Below are 14,872 nucleotides of genomic sequence, written 5' to 3' on the forward strand. Positions count from 1 at the left end.
GGGGGGGGGGGGGGGGGGGGGGGGGGGGGGGGGGGGGGGGGGGGGTAAAACAACGGGTTAGACAGTTTACAGGTTTACTTCCTGGGGGGGGGGGGGGGTACAAGAGGTCAAACACTTTACAGCTGCAGAGAAACCTAAATGGTCATCTGTGCACCCAAAAACGATAATTATCGCACTATAATTTTCCTAATTAGGGCTGACTGATTAACTGCATTCACGATATTATTGCAACGTGATAAAACGAGATTTCCTCATAGAACCGGGTCAGATCGGTCCAGACAGAGTTTGTAGGAACGATTGTGTCCCTGGCGTTCTGATCCAGATCTGATTGATCACTCCGGTTCCCCGTCAGGTACCTGAACGACCTGTACAGCCTGGAGCGGCGTCACTTGGTTTTATTTCTGTTGGCCAACTTTTGAATTGAACCTCAAACTGAGTATTTTTGTTTGCTGCCTGGGACACAGAAAGATGGACTCCAGGAGGTCTGACCTCAGATCAGGACGCAGTACCTGCTGGTTGAACTGTGAGTTTGTATTGAGCTCTTACTGTTTAACACACTGTGGGGAACTTGGCTGTTCTTATGATGATGTATCATCTTATTTAATGCCGTGATCTTTCTCATTATAATAATTAGATATATAATTATTCATCCTGCCACAGTGTGTGTTTGATCTCTGGTCAGACTGCACACTGATTTACTGCTCGTCCGGTCCAGAAGGGAAAGAGCTTAAACATTAATCGCATATTAAATCGCAATCGTTATATTGGTAATAAAACAATCCCAGTTAGATTATCTTCCAGAATCGTTCAGCCCTGTCCTCAATAACAAATGTTCAATAAATGTTTGATTTCCTATGAAGACAGACAAAAAGGGACTGAACGTTTTCTTAACTTAATTTTACTCGTGCATATTTGTTCAAAACAGATTTTTTTATCATTGTTCTGAACGTTGTGCCTCAGATTTGTGAAGTGATCCTCTGTTTGTTCTGACCAGAAAGAAAAGTTTAAAACTACGTTAACTTTCACTCAGGAGCAAAAATCAGCCTTTAAACCTGAAACAAATACTGATTAGACATTTATCCTGATAATTAATCAATATCCAACCATATGAATTTTTGTTATCCTGATAACATTTTTGGCCACATCGCCCATTTTTTCTTGGCGTACTGCTGCACCTAACATGTCTCAGGGCAATTTTTGGTCAACTGCGTCTCTATCTGTGTGTATTTTCCCCAAAACTCAGTCGTGGAAGAAGGTGAGAGCCAATCAAAAGCAGACAAGACCGCCGGATTTATAGGACTGTGGTGACTCCTGCAGTTGCTCACGTCCCGGTGGTTGTGACAACAGAAAATGATGATCCAGGTGCATCATGGATTCTATTCTGATCACTTTAAGGAGGAGCCTGTTAACTGATTGGTCAGCTGATTCAATAGGGCAGTAAACAGAGTGGCGGCCGCTGCAAAAACAGTTATACTGTAATATTAGAAATGTTGCATGACTGTAGATTAAACCACCAACAGCGGCTCTAATGTTGTTCATTAAAAAAAACATTACATCTGTTTTCTTCCTCTTTTCTTCCTTTCCGTTCTGCACAGACACTTATTTAGTCAATATTACAGAAAAAATGAATATGCTTGAGACACACACACTTTAAAGTCCTAACATGAAGCGTTTAAAAGCCCTTCCGTCACATTATTTGTTGTCTCTGCCGCTCACCTGCGCTGCAGCAGCGGCGGAGGGGCGTGTCCGTGTGACGTCGACAATGTTTTCAGTGAAAACGCGCCATTTCTCTCTGTTTCTGCCAGAGCCGCTCCGTTAGCTACACAGCTAATCCTGTTAGCATGCGGAACAGCGGCTACCGCGTTAGCTTCAAGGAGCAGGAGCTAGCCTAGCCTAGCCTAGCGGGCTAAACCTCCAACCCGACCCCCTGAAGTGAAATCCCCAACATCCAGCTTCAAGCTTCCGTCACACCCACCGAATAAAATCAAAACATGGTAGCTCTTTAGCACAGTTAGCTAACTGACGGCTAGGTTCGTGTTAGCATAAACAGAAGCCAGTTTATACATTTCTACAGATTAATATTCTATAAAAATGTACTTTGAAGTCACGGTAATCGGTGTTCCCGGTAACTTACCGGTGTTGTAGACGTGCAGCTCGTCCACGATCCCCTCGTTCCCTCCGCCGAACACCACCATTAGCTCCTTGATGGTCACGGCTCGGTGTCCGTGGCGGGGCCGCGGCACCGGCCCGGTCCAACCCTGGACGCGCTTCCAGCGGGGCTGAAGCACCGCGGGTTCGGACGCCATGTCGCTGCTGTCGGGGTTCGCGTCTCCCGGTCCTCAGCAAGGGGAAAAAGAAAATCCAAAATTCAGTCGAGAGTTGCGTCAGAAAGTTTTTGTCTAGCTCACGGTTAGCATTAGCCTGCTAACTAGCTCCCGAAGCTTAATGGCTAGCCGGCTAATTTATCCAAAGCTGGCTATTTTAGCTGTTTTAACTGGACGTGATGAGCTGTCCGCTACAGCTTCGTGAACTTTTATTAAACAGATATAATAAACATTATCTGATGTTCCAGTCTGTGATTCTGAGAGGGGTCGGTGTGATGCTAGCTAGCCCAGACACTGCAGCAGACAGTCCGCCATTTTAGCCCCGTGAACGCTGTAGAAATTCGCCGGTAGCCGCTCAGATTAACAAGAACCAGCAGAAACAGAAACGCATAATCCAGCTGCGGGTGAGTGCGGTGCACGGCTGCTCCATGCATCAGTGTGAGGGGGGAACAGTGGAGGCTGAAAGCTGTTGCTAAATATGCAGAGCGGAGGGTCTGTGCGCCGGGATGGAAGCCGCCATCTTGCTGCTAACAGCAACCAACCAAACACAAGCAGCGCTGCTGGAAATGGCAGAAGCTAGGTGGCTAACTGCTAACCATGCTAACAGGCAGCTGCTCCGCCACAGGGTGTCGGACAACTTCAGCCTGTTCAATCCTGGATTCATCAGTTCAACAAAATACTACTAAGGACCAAACTGTAGAATATAAATAATTATGTAAACGTTTGACATCAAATAGAAGTTCACATAAAAAAATTGCTAATTGAACATTTTCAAACATTTAATGACGGCTTTTAATTTTTTAAATCAAAACCTTTATCAACTCTCACACTGTTTGGTCTTTTTTGGACATTTTTACACTCTAAACTCTATCGAATAATAAAATGAGCGACTGATGAAAGTAATCATCATCAACTGCAGCCCTAACTATACAAACAAAACAAACATCTATCCATTAAATAAATGCAGTGTTTTTAAGTGAATGCTTCCGGATTTGTATATAAACTCTCATCATATAAACAATAACTCTTCCTGACACATTAGAGCAGCTGTTGCTTCATTCGGCAGACTCCTGTCTGTCAACAGTTAAAGCGTCCTCGGCTGGCCGGCAGGTAAACACAGGTGTCAGATACACCTGGGTCGAGTTTTCAGGGCTAGCAAACAGCAAGCCGACACAGGAAGTTGCACAAAGCAATATTTTATTTTCTCCACAATCATCTTGTTAAATGCAGTTTAATGAATAAAACGAATTATTAACAAAACACACAGGGTGACGCTGCCTCTCTGCTCCAGCTACTAAAATGCTATTCATGTTGGCTAATTAGCTCCCTGGGCAGCTAATGCTAACCCCGCAACATTAGCCTTTGCGGCTAGGCTAATGCTAGTCCCATTTAATTTGTTGTGGGCAGGCTAAGCTAATGCTAAGTACTGGCGTAACATCAGGTAACTTTGTATCCCCATATGAGCACATCTTTCTAGAGTATGTACTTGAACACTATGCTAAATTAGCTCCTCGCCAGCTAGTTAGCATTTTAGATTAGCAAGCGCTGCTGACTCGTTAGCTTCGATTGGATCCTGACACAGCTAGTTAGCTTTTTAGGTTAGCAAGCGCTAATGACACGTTAGCTTCGAATTGCTGTTAATTTATGGTTAAAAGAAGCATCAAAACTAACTATATGTTCTGTGTGAAATCGCATATTATGACTGGGCAAATTGGCCAATAGAGCTATATGATGTAGATTTAGTATTTTTTTAAAAGAAGCACAAATGTTGAGTTAGCAGGTTAGCATTGGCGTAGCTAACGTTCCCTTCCCTCAAGAAACATGGCGGCGCGGCACCGTTGGCCGCTCACAATAAAGCTGCAATATAACGAATAGCGTTTTATCTTGTACACAATACTTACTCGTGATTAGCTCTAAAATTATAGTAAAAGTCTGGGATTTGATGCAACGCTTACACGAATGTTTCCGGACAGTTTCAACTTAAAAAAAACAAAATATGCACATCTTCTCATGCCGTTCAGGAAGACGCCATTTTCTCCCAAAACTTCAGAAAGCAGCAGTGACAGCAGCGCGCCTCCTGGAGGAGAAACACAACCTCTTCTCTTCAACAGAAAAACGAAGGACAGATTTATTGATGCAAAGTTCATTGCAATAACAAAATCGACTACATCTTACATTGCCAGAAGCTCAACTTAAATTAAGTTCACACAACACACACACTAATGAATGAATGCCAATAAATAAATATTGAACCAAATCATTACAACCAGAAAATATATTATGGGATACGCCATTACTAGCTGTGATGCATCTTGGGGAAACTGAAGAGAGGATACCTGACCTCACATTTACTTATAGCAGAAAAATAAAAACTTTTGGGTGTAAAGTTGATCCTCCACAGAGCGACTGCTTGATAATGTTACGGTAATTTACTTTTAGAGAGTCAAAGAAAATCTTTTTGACAGAAATATGGGCTGAACTATCAACTGAAATGTTATTGTAATTGCAGGAGACACAATATTTGTTAAAATAATGTGTGTCAAAATTCCATTTCTAAGCAACATGGCTCTCAGCAGGAAACCAGGATAGTGCTCCCTCCAGGTAGGGAATCCTTAGGGAGTCTAGGAACGTCACAATCCCAGAAATTTAGTACTCAATATTAATACCAGTAAAATTCTAAGATTCTCGATACCAATTCGATCTCATCGTCAAAAATACAAACAAAACATTAAATCCCATGTACTTCAACATACACTCCTTTAATCAAAACATTTGAATATTACAAAGAACAACTAACAGCTGAGACAGTTGTGAGAGGATGTTCAGGACAGGTGCGTCGAAAGGAGTGAGTTGAGGTGGTTCGGATGTTACCAGCTCTGAGGTTGTAGGAGGCCAAAACCCATGGGGGCCCCTGCTGGAGCTGCTGCCCCCACGACTGGACCCTGGATGTTCGACGCTACACTTACTTTGTAACACGATAAATGACGTCACTTTCATTGCCTCTCCAGGCTGTGGGAGATTTCTATGACGAGAACGGCTTTACGGCACCATGTGACACACCACCGAGAGTCTTCAGTAAGTTAGATAAAAGGAAGACGCAACAAGTATATAATGTACAATGTGAGTTATTTGGAAGAAGGTAGCTCAGTTTCTCAGTATGAATATCATAGCAGAGGCTGCAAAGTGACTGAAGAAGATGTCATACATAACATAGACATAACCGGGTTCAGCAGCCACTGTGGACATAACGTTAGCTAAAGGCAGAGGAGAAGAGACCGAAGAGGATGCTGACGGAGGAAGCTAAGAGGAAAAGAGAGAGACCGAGCGTGAAGCTGCAGGACGTTGGCGAGACCTTGGTGAAATAAAAGTCTGCAGGACAGCCGGCAAGTTGGCCTTCTTCCTGTTGGACTAGTTAGTGATATTGCTGTGTCTCGTGTTGTCGCACAAATCATAACACTCGGAAACGGTCGGAGCGCCAAATTAAATGAAATATGTTCCTGCCTACACATTAACTTCTACAGTTTGATTCGCTAATAAAAAAAAAAATGACACCAGAATCATTTTAATATTTTTTAATGAAATGAGAATACTGATCATTCCCTCTGATATCATATTGCCATATCAGTCAAAGTACTTTCAATTAGCTAATACACACACACACACATATATATATATATATATATATATATATTCTGAGTACCTCATTTGTTCTGCAGTGTGTCATATTGTTATAACCAGTTTACAAATCTGAAAAACCAATAAATATCAAAGTCAACATTAATCAGCTGGACTGAGAGTCCCAAAGCAAACAGGACAAACTCAGTTACATTCAAATATTATATATTTCAGCATTTTATGACAAAGAATTACTAATAATTAAAAGTGTTTCTGTCTGAATTTTAAAAATCAGTAAACAGACGTGAGTAAATTGTCCAAGGTAGCTAACGAGGCTGTTTCCAGTCTGTCTGTCGGCGTGATGTCGTCGTCATACCTTCATGGTAATCTCTGCTGATGTTATGTCTTTGGTTGATTTGTAAAGCCTGATATGTGAATATGTTGTTAATTTCAGTGTAGAGAGATGTGTTTCAGTGCTGCTTCACGTGCAAACTCAACGGCAGTTCACATCGACGTAGAGACGACATGGCTGCTTTGTACTTCAAGATTGAACCAGGAAGGAGCGGGCCTCAGACTGGAAAACAGTTAACGGATTCAACTAATGTCTGTGAAGCTGCGGCCCTAGCGGGGTTTGAGGCCGACAGTTAACAAAAGAGCCCACAGCTCTGAGATGGGTCGCCTTTGGTCCTTCAGAACCAGATGGCAGCGATTTGTGTCAAGTCACTGAAAGAAAGCATCAGTCGTGTTCAGCAGGAAGATAATCCAGCTCGTCGCTCTCCTCCGGTCCTCTGGACTCAGCAGAACTCCTCCCTCTGTCTGAGGAAACATGAAAAATGAAATGAGAAAATGTGAGGCGAGATGAGGGCTGCATACAGGAATATTTTTGCCTTTTATAGAGAGGCTAAGTTCGTCCCTTCCACCACATGGGAGTTTATTTCCAAATAAATATGTTCAGAACAGCGATAGACGACTAAAGCCTCGACTATACCCTGGAGCGCATGAGCACACGGACAGCTGGGGACGCCACAGACGCAGACTACTTCTGTTCCACAATTGCTTATTAGATCGGTTTGTGCCCTGGTAGCGTAGTCGGTCATAAAAAACGGGAGGCACGCAGACGTCGACACAGAACCTACACGTACCCCCTCAGATGACAATGTTTTCGTCACACCGCCCCTCGCGGGCTCTCGCGTACGTGGAAAGTGTAATCCTTGCTAAATGTTTAAATCCTATTTGATTTGTGCCCTGAATTACACACAAGATGTTTGTCAGTTTAAGAAGAAGTTAAGAAAGTCGCAGTTTATCGTAAAACTGTTGAAGATGAAAATACAAAATTACAAAAGATCACAAAACTTAAGCTAATGTCACCAAAGCTAATTTCACCGAAACAGAAGCTAATGGTACTGAAGCGTCACTGAAACTAACATCACTGAAGCTAACGCACTGAAGCAAACATCATTAAAGCTAACGTCACTGAAGCTAACGTCATTGAAGCTAAGGTCACTGAAGCTAACGTCATTGAAGCTAACGTCACTGAAGCTAATGTACTCTGAAACTAACAGTACTGAAGCTAACATAACCGCAGCAAACGTCACTGAAACTAACATCACTGAAGCTAACGCACTGAAGCAAACATCATTAAAGCTAATGTCACTGAAGCTAATGTACTCTGAAACTAACGGTACTGAAGCTAACATAACCGCAGCAAACGTCACTGAAACTAACATCACTGAAGCAAACGTCATTAAAGCTAACGTCATTGAAGCTAACGTCATTGAAGCTAACGTCATTGAAGCTAACGTCACTGAAGCTAACGCACTGAAGCAAACATCATTAAAGCTAACGTCACTGAAGCTAACGTCACTGAAGCTAACGTCACTGAAGCTAATGTCACTGAAGCTAACGCACTGAAGCAAACATCATTAAAGCTAACATCACTGAAGCTAACGTCACTGAAGCTAACGTCACTGAAGCTAATGTTTATTCAATGAAAAAAGGGTTTAGAGGAAAATATGTCCTTAAAGTAAAGCATTACAAGAAGCGTCATTATAAAGAGCTTAAGTTCATCCTCTTCCGGCCCATTGGACGTTATTTTAGAAACAATATGTACAGTAGTCAACAGCGAGACACGACTAATATAGTTGATCCCGTTTGAATTGTGCCCTGAATTACACACGTTTGTTAGTTTAAAATAAATTTAAGTCAAGAAAGTCGCAGTTTGTTGTAAAAGTGTAAAGTAACATTTAGTTCTGTGTGAAAACGCTCAGTGAACTCTCTCTCACTATCTCTCGTCTCTCACAATATACATCATCAACATGTTAGCGCTATAATGCTAAGCTAACATTTATTGCTTGCTTGCTACTAGCTATGTTCCATGTACAGATGTGTCTCATCTGCTGTGTTTAATCCAACGACTTCTGGTCCTTTCATCACATCTTCTACTCACAGTTGTATTGATGAAAGGACGTTGCAGTAACGTTAGCTGCAGTGACGTTAGCTTACATTAGCTGCAGCAATGTTAGCTTTTCAGTGACGTTAGCTTCAGTCACAGAGAAACAGTTATGATGTCACATACAAGACTTTTGGGTTTGTAGTGTTTGTAATAAAGTATTTTCAGTCTTACAACAAACTCCTACTTTCTTGACTAAACTAACATCATGTGTGTAATTCAGGATCAAACATTAGTCGTCTCTCGCCGGAAGGAGCGGGGATTAGGTTCTATATTATCATCATCTTCTGATATATTCTTAAATGTTCTCATTTTGAATAAATAAAAAAATAAAGCTAGACTACAAGAAAAACTCACGAGGCAAGATAAAATACGACATGATAACACGAAGAGATGTATTAAGATACATTCAAATCTAGGAATCAAGATGTTGTTTTCCTTACAGAGTTCGTCAGACGACAGCAGCTCTGGAGTCTGAATCCTTCCCTCCTCGTACAGAGCTTTCTTCTCCAGGAAACGCTGCTTACTGGGATTCACGTGGACTGAACACACAGGAAATGGAAATGTATTAGTTTTTACATTAATTTCATCTTCCTTGCCTCTGTCTCCTAGTGCTGCTCTTGGTGGGAAATGTTGGGTTTCTGTAAATATCATCACAGAGTACGGTCTAGACCTTTAAAAAAACCTTAAAAAGCACTGAGATAACTTGTTGGGATTTGGCGCTATATAAATAAAATTGAATTGAATCTAGGGATGCACCCCCCCCCCCCCATTCATTTTGCCAATTTTTTTCCCCCCCACTGCATAAATTAAATAGTCAAAATGTGCTTTTTCTGCTGTTACCTGTGCATCCTCGCGCTAAATCCATCCATTCCGAAGAGATTTTATAAATAATGTATGTGGTTCTCGTACGGCGTAACATGAAGACTTCACAGCCTCTCTTCAGGCAGGACTCTCATACTACAACACTTGTCTTTGTAAGGAGACAAACTGACAGGATAAAATATCTAACCTGCCTGTCAGCTCGCTCTGGGCCGCCTCACTTACCGTTAAGGCTAGAATACGTGTGCACTCCAAATGTAGGTGCGGCTAGTTTAATCTCCTTCTCACAGACGATTGACAGAAACACTCTAAGTGGTTCTTTTCTAAGAAGTCAGCCACAGATGGAGCAGATGTGCTGGACAGTTCAGCAAAACAGCGTCTGCAAACAGCTCGGACTCTTTAAAATGCTTCCACACTGCCGACTTCTTGGCAACGTGATTGTTTGGTAAAGTTTATTCGGTCTTTTGACTCATTAGGCCGAACACAGAAAGTGATGTTTTTGCTATTTTCGGCCGATTAATTTCGGTTGCCAACATTCAGTGCATCCCTAATTTCCTCCACTTCATATCTATAAATATAATTTTTTTATAGAGTCCATGAGGTCAAATCTCAGAAGAACAGCTCAGTGAGATTTTCCAAAACGAACACGTTTTCTTTTAAAACGTCTGTACCATAAAGATCCTTTCTGATTCTTATTTTATTATTTCCAGCAAATTCTGTTGGACGAAGTTGAAATAATCTTTCAGTCTAATTAATTAACTCGAGAAGATTTTGAGACATAACAGTTTGTTCTTAGTTATTTATATTGACCTGAGTCGACCGGACTCCATATTACCTCTTTTATCGCCACTTTATACTTCGGCGTCAAACCTACGCCGCAGCCTGACGCGCTTCTGCTCTGCAGTTACACCGCCAAAACGCAAGCTGTGCTGTTGCCGGCAGTTTCACATTATTTCATACCAACTTCTGAGAATTCACAGTGATTCAGTTTCCACGACATGAACTCATCTGGTCCTTTAAAGAGCTGTTGATGTACCTGAGGGCCCCGGGGACACTGAACGCAGGGACCCCACAGAGAGGCATTGTGGGACACCATAGGGCCCTGCTGTGGTCTGCTCTCTGGTGTCTGGTCCTGTAGGGGCCCCTGTGAGGACCCCAGCCCCTGACCTGTCACTGGTGCTGCTGGGCTGGGGAGGGAAGTTGTACTGGTCCTCAGTAGGGACAGAAGGCTGGCTGGACTGGGACCCCCCCGGAGCAGCTGAGCTGTGATTCTGGTCTCTGGTTGGTGCGGACAGACAACTGGAACTGGTCCCGTTAGATCTGACTTGGGCGCGAGGGTCATACTGGGAGAAACCTCGACTCTCATCGGTTTCACACGGACCAGCGAACGAGGAGGAGGAAGAGGAGGGGGGGAAGGAAGAGGAGGGGGGGAAGGAAGCGGAGGGGGGGAAGGAAGAGGCGGAGTGTAGCGGGTTAGGAGGGGTGAGGGCGCAGAAAGAGGAGGAGGAGAACTGAGAGGACTGGGGGAGCTGATAGGTGTCTTCCAGTGGTCCCAGTTTGGACAGCTGTTGGGACAGAGCTCCCACACTGGAGTCCAGGGGGGGAGGGGGTCTGGGTAGGGGGGAGGAGGAGGAGCTGGTCTTCCTCACGATGTTGTGGATGTCCTCAAGTCTGTCGAACACCTGAGAGGAGAACATTGACATGAGGAACAGAAGAGGACCCGAACAGGAACCCTGAGGAACACCACATAAAAAGACCAACAGTGCAGCCAGCGGCCCCTGGAGGCCACGCAGGTCATTACAGCCACAATCTGACGATTCATCTGTTCAAATAAAAGCATTTCAATTTGAGATTCTGTGTACATGGAGTACTACGAAACCTTAATTTATATTTTTATGTTTTACATAATCATAATTGTACAATTTATATTAGCAAAGCGCTGCTATGACCGTGAAATTAAAAGTTAACTTTAGGCCATTTCCGAGTTAGTTTTATTTACAATCATGTACACACAAACATTTTAAATCCTCCCTCTAGTGCAGAGCAGTCAGAACGAGCAAATAATGCTAATGATTATTTTTTAATAGTTGACTAATCTGCTGGTTATTGTGTCGTCGATTAATCAATTTGTTTAGTCTATAAAATGGGGACAAATGTTGATCAGTGTCTCTCAAAGCCTGAGGTGATGTCCTCAAATGTTTTGTTTTGTTCACAACCCAAATATATTCAGTTTACTGTTACAGGAGAGGAAAGAAATCTTGGTTTTCTTAAAAATTACTAAAAACGATGAATCGATAATCAAAATAGATGCCAATTAATTTATTAGTTGACAACTAATTGATTAATCAACTAACTGTTGCTGCTCTAGCCTTCAGTATTCTTTTCAGTATCATTGACCCGCAGCTCCAGACCAACAGGTTTAGATGTAAGGATGTCGTTTTTTTCCTTTTTGAACTTTATTAACAACACGTTAATATTACAAATGTTTTGTCTTAAAAATGTCAAAATATGCAATTAAAAAATCTGATTATATTTTACCTTTATCAGTATTTGAGAGAGATGCTGAAAGAAAAAGCCCTGCCATTGAAATCTAACTCTGAGAAGTTTTCATCCAGACGTAACAGTTAATGAATGAAATCTTTACCACTGTATCACTACTATTGATAAAGTTCTTGCTACAGACAGAAACAGGGCCTAACGTTAGCTCATTAACGTTAACGACTGTGTAAAGATATTAAAACGTTAACATTAAAACTACTATTTGCTGACGCTTCATTAGGCAATAACCAGTCCTGTTAACTCTCTCTCTACATGGCTCTGGGTATAACGTAGTCCCTGCTCCACCCCTGGTCGCTACAACACACATATCTGTGATGGCGGCGGCCATCTTTAAATACAGCCTGTGTTGTTGGACAGGCAGAGGACGTCTGCGTACAGGAAAACTTTAAAGAGTCTCTCTGACCTCGGTCATGGGCGGCCTCTTCTTCCTCTTCTTGTCCAGACACTTTACGGCCAGAGCCACCATCTCCATACAGCCAGCTGGCTCTGCGGCGCCCCCTAAAGGCACAACATGAACACAGCAGCTGAAAGTAACAGGCAGGAAACATCATGAGGAGGAAAACACACTGAGGGTACATTCCTCGCTCGAACCAAGCGGGAAGCTTCCGGTCTGCGATCTGATGTGAACGCAGAAGTCCCTGAAACCTGCATTCTATCGAACGGCCAGCAGGGGGCGACTCTTCTGGTTGCAAAAAGAAGTCCGGCTCCATTAGAAATAATGTTAAAATGTTTCTACTTGTCAGCTGATTTATTCCCTCAGTAAACACTTTCCTGATGAGTTTATGGTCTCAGTCGCTAGTTTCAAGTCTTCTTCAACACAGCATGATGTTCATTTAGTAAATTATGGTCCCAATTATTTTAAAATAGACCACAAAGCAGAGTAAGTTTCAGGGCGGGATTATCTACGATTGACAAGTCGTTACCATGGCAACCTGTCAATCAGTATAGAGTGACTCGTACCCTCGGCACTGTGTAAATTTAACCAGCGCCGTTGAAAAAGCTCATTAGGAGTCGGCTGTTCACTTTCTCTGGTGAGAACATTTAGTTTTAAGACTGTTGTTCTCTAGACAAACTTATCAGTCTGTTAAAATGACAGTTACTGTGAGTTACAGACGCACCTCGCTAAGCAAGCTAGCTAGCTCCGCACACGCCGTTAGCTCCGCCATCTCGGCGCTCTATCAGTCAAACTCGAGGCTTCAAAATGGCGCTCCACGAACCAACGGGCGACGTCACCATGACTACGTCGATTTCTTATATACAGTCTGTGTCTCGAACCGGAAGTGGTTCTGGTCCGCCATCTTGCAGGTTGGAGTGAGGAGGGATTTCTGATGGTGGTGGGAATTGTTGCGCCTCTGGAAATAATAGTACAGTCTAGTCTCTGCTCTGTATGAAAAGTGCAATATATACAATATCTCACAAAAGTGAGTCCTCCCCTCACATTTCTGTAAATATCTGATTCTGTTTTCATGTGACGACACTGAAGAAACGATCCTTTGCTCCAGTGTAAAGTAGTGAGTGTGCCACGCCCCGAATACGCAGCTGGCCAATCACAGCGCAGTATAGGACTCTTTCTAACTGAAGTCCAACACTTTCATGGCTGCGCTCCACTGACTCTGATGCAGAAAGAGTCGTTTTCTTGCTTTTCTAGCTGTATTTTTCAAAGATCTGGTCAAACGCTGTTCCTGGGTCACTTGTAATAGTTACAGCAGCTATCCAGAGAGGCTGAAAGGAGAAGTACGATTTATTCTCTTTCCAAAACCCGAAATAAATCCAGAAACATGTCGGCTATGGATTGTTCCTAATGTTTTGTTAGTTAGCTAACGCTGGCTAACTTCCTGCTGAATGTAACGTAATAAAGTCCTGCTGTTCTGCTTTTTAATGACTGTAACAATGAACAGAGGCCGACCAGCTGTACAGGAACACTGTTGATCGTTGATATCGTTGTCTTTTGTCTCAGTGGTCGGGGGATGCGGTGGTTCACTTGTACTCTGTGATCAGTAGGATTTAGCTTCTATCTTTCATTTTTTTATCATCTGTTTAAGTCTGAGAGCCTGAATCCAACCTTCAAATGCACAATGCAACTGCAAAACTGTCTGCTTCTTTCTAAGACTAGTTTTTCCAACAAATTTGACAATATTTCTCCAGAGAGTGCAGTAACAGACAGCAGCAGCGCCGACAGTTTGTCGGACTTAGCAACAGTAATTAACGGAGGCGGGGCTTAGCGAAGTGTCAAATGACCCGAAAGAGTCATTATTATGTGGGTCCACCATTATTTCCCAGCGCTGCCTTAACCCTCTTGGGCACGGAGTTCACCAGAGCTTCACAGGTCACCACTGGAGTCCTCTTCCACCCCTCCATGACGTCATCACGGCGCTGGTGGATGTTAGAGACCTTGCGCTCCTCCATCTTCCGTTTGAGGAGCCCCACAGATGCTCAGTAAGGTTCAGGTCTGGAGACGTGCTGGCCAGTCCGTCACCTTTACCCTCAGCTTCTTTAGCGAGGCAGCGGTCATCTTGTAGGTGTGTTTGGGGTCGTTATTATGTTGGAACGCTGGCCTGCGGCCCGGTCTCTGAAGGGAGGGGATCCTGTTCTGCTTCAATATGTCACAGTAGATGTTGGCATTCACGGTTCCCTCAATGAACTGACATTTTCCCTCAGGGGTGTCCTCACTGTTGTTGCCAGCGGTTTAAGCATTAACGGCTGTGTGATGTGTTATTTTGAGGGGACAGCAGATTTACACTGTTCTACCAGCTGCACGCTCACTACTTTACACTGTTCTACCAGCTGCACGCTCACTACTTTACACTGTTCTACAAGCTGCACGCTCACTACTTTACACTGTTCTACAAGCTGCACGCTCGCTACTTTACCCTGTTCTACAAGCTGCACGCTCACTACTTTACCCTGTTCTACAAGCTGCACGCTCGCCACTTTACACTGTTCTACAAGCTGCACGCTCGCTACTTTACGCTGTTCTACAAGCTGCACGCTCACTACTTTACGCTGTTCTACAAGCTGCACGCTCGCTACTTTACACTGTTCTACAAGCTGCACGCTCGCTACTTTACACTGTTCTACAAGCTGCACGCTCGCTACTTTACAC

The 14,872-nt window shown here is 43.3% G+C and overlaps 2 protein-coding genes across 6 annotated transcripts in view; both read right to left on the minus strand.

Annotated features, from left to right (window-relative positions):
* The window catches only part of LOC123975875 (host cell factor 1-like), a 26,093-nt gene extending 21,735 nt beyond the window's left edge, over positions 1-4,358 (minus strand). The window contains exons 1-2 of one of the 2 annotated variants that reach the window (XM_046057667.1): positions 4,226-4,358; positions 2,135-2,338 (exon numbers count right to left, since the gene is read on the minus strand). In XM_046057667.1, coding sequence (XP_045913623.1) covers positions 2,135-2,306 — 172 coding nt within the window. In that variant the 5' untranslated portion in view covers positions 2,307-2,338; positions 4,226-4,358. Of the gene's footprint in view, positions 1-2,134; positions 2,942-4,225 lie in introns of those variants that run through there. The other variant, XM_046057668.1, reaches the window with a different exon arrangement.
* Positions 4,359-5,881: 1,523 nt separating this feature from the next.
* irak1 (interleukin-1 receptor-associated kinase 1) overlaps positions 5,882-14,872 on the minus strand; it is a 21,159-nt gene continuing 12,168 nt past the window's right edge. For all 4 annotated transcript variants that reach the window (XM_046057106.1, XM_046057105.1, XM_046057108.1 and 1 more), the window contains exons 12-15: positions 12,173-12,267; positions 10,247-10,892; positions 8,832-8,930; positions 5,882-6,755 (exon numbers count right to left, since the gene is read on the minus strand). In XM_046057106.1, coding sequence (XP_045913062.1) covers positions 6,676-6,755; positions 8,832-8,930; positions 10,247-10,892; positions 12,173-12,267 — 920 coding nt within the window. In that variant the 3' untranslated portion in view covers positions 5,882-6,675. The remainder of the gene's footprint in view (positions 6,756-8,831; positions 8,931-10,246; positions 10,893-12,172; positions 12,268-14,872) is intronic.

The sequence above is a fragment of the Micropterus dolomieu genome, linkage group LG08, assembly GCF_021292245.1.
Source record: "Micropterus dolomieu isolate WLL.071019.BEF.003 ecotype Adirondacks linkage group LG08, ASM2129224v1, whole genome shotgun sequence".
Taxonomy (NCBI): domain Eukaryota; kingdom Metazoa; phylum Chordata; class Actinopteri; order Centrarchiformes; family Centrarchidae; genus Micropterus; species Micropterus dolomieu.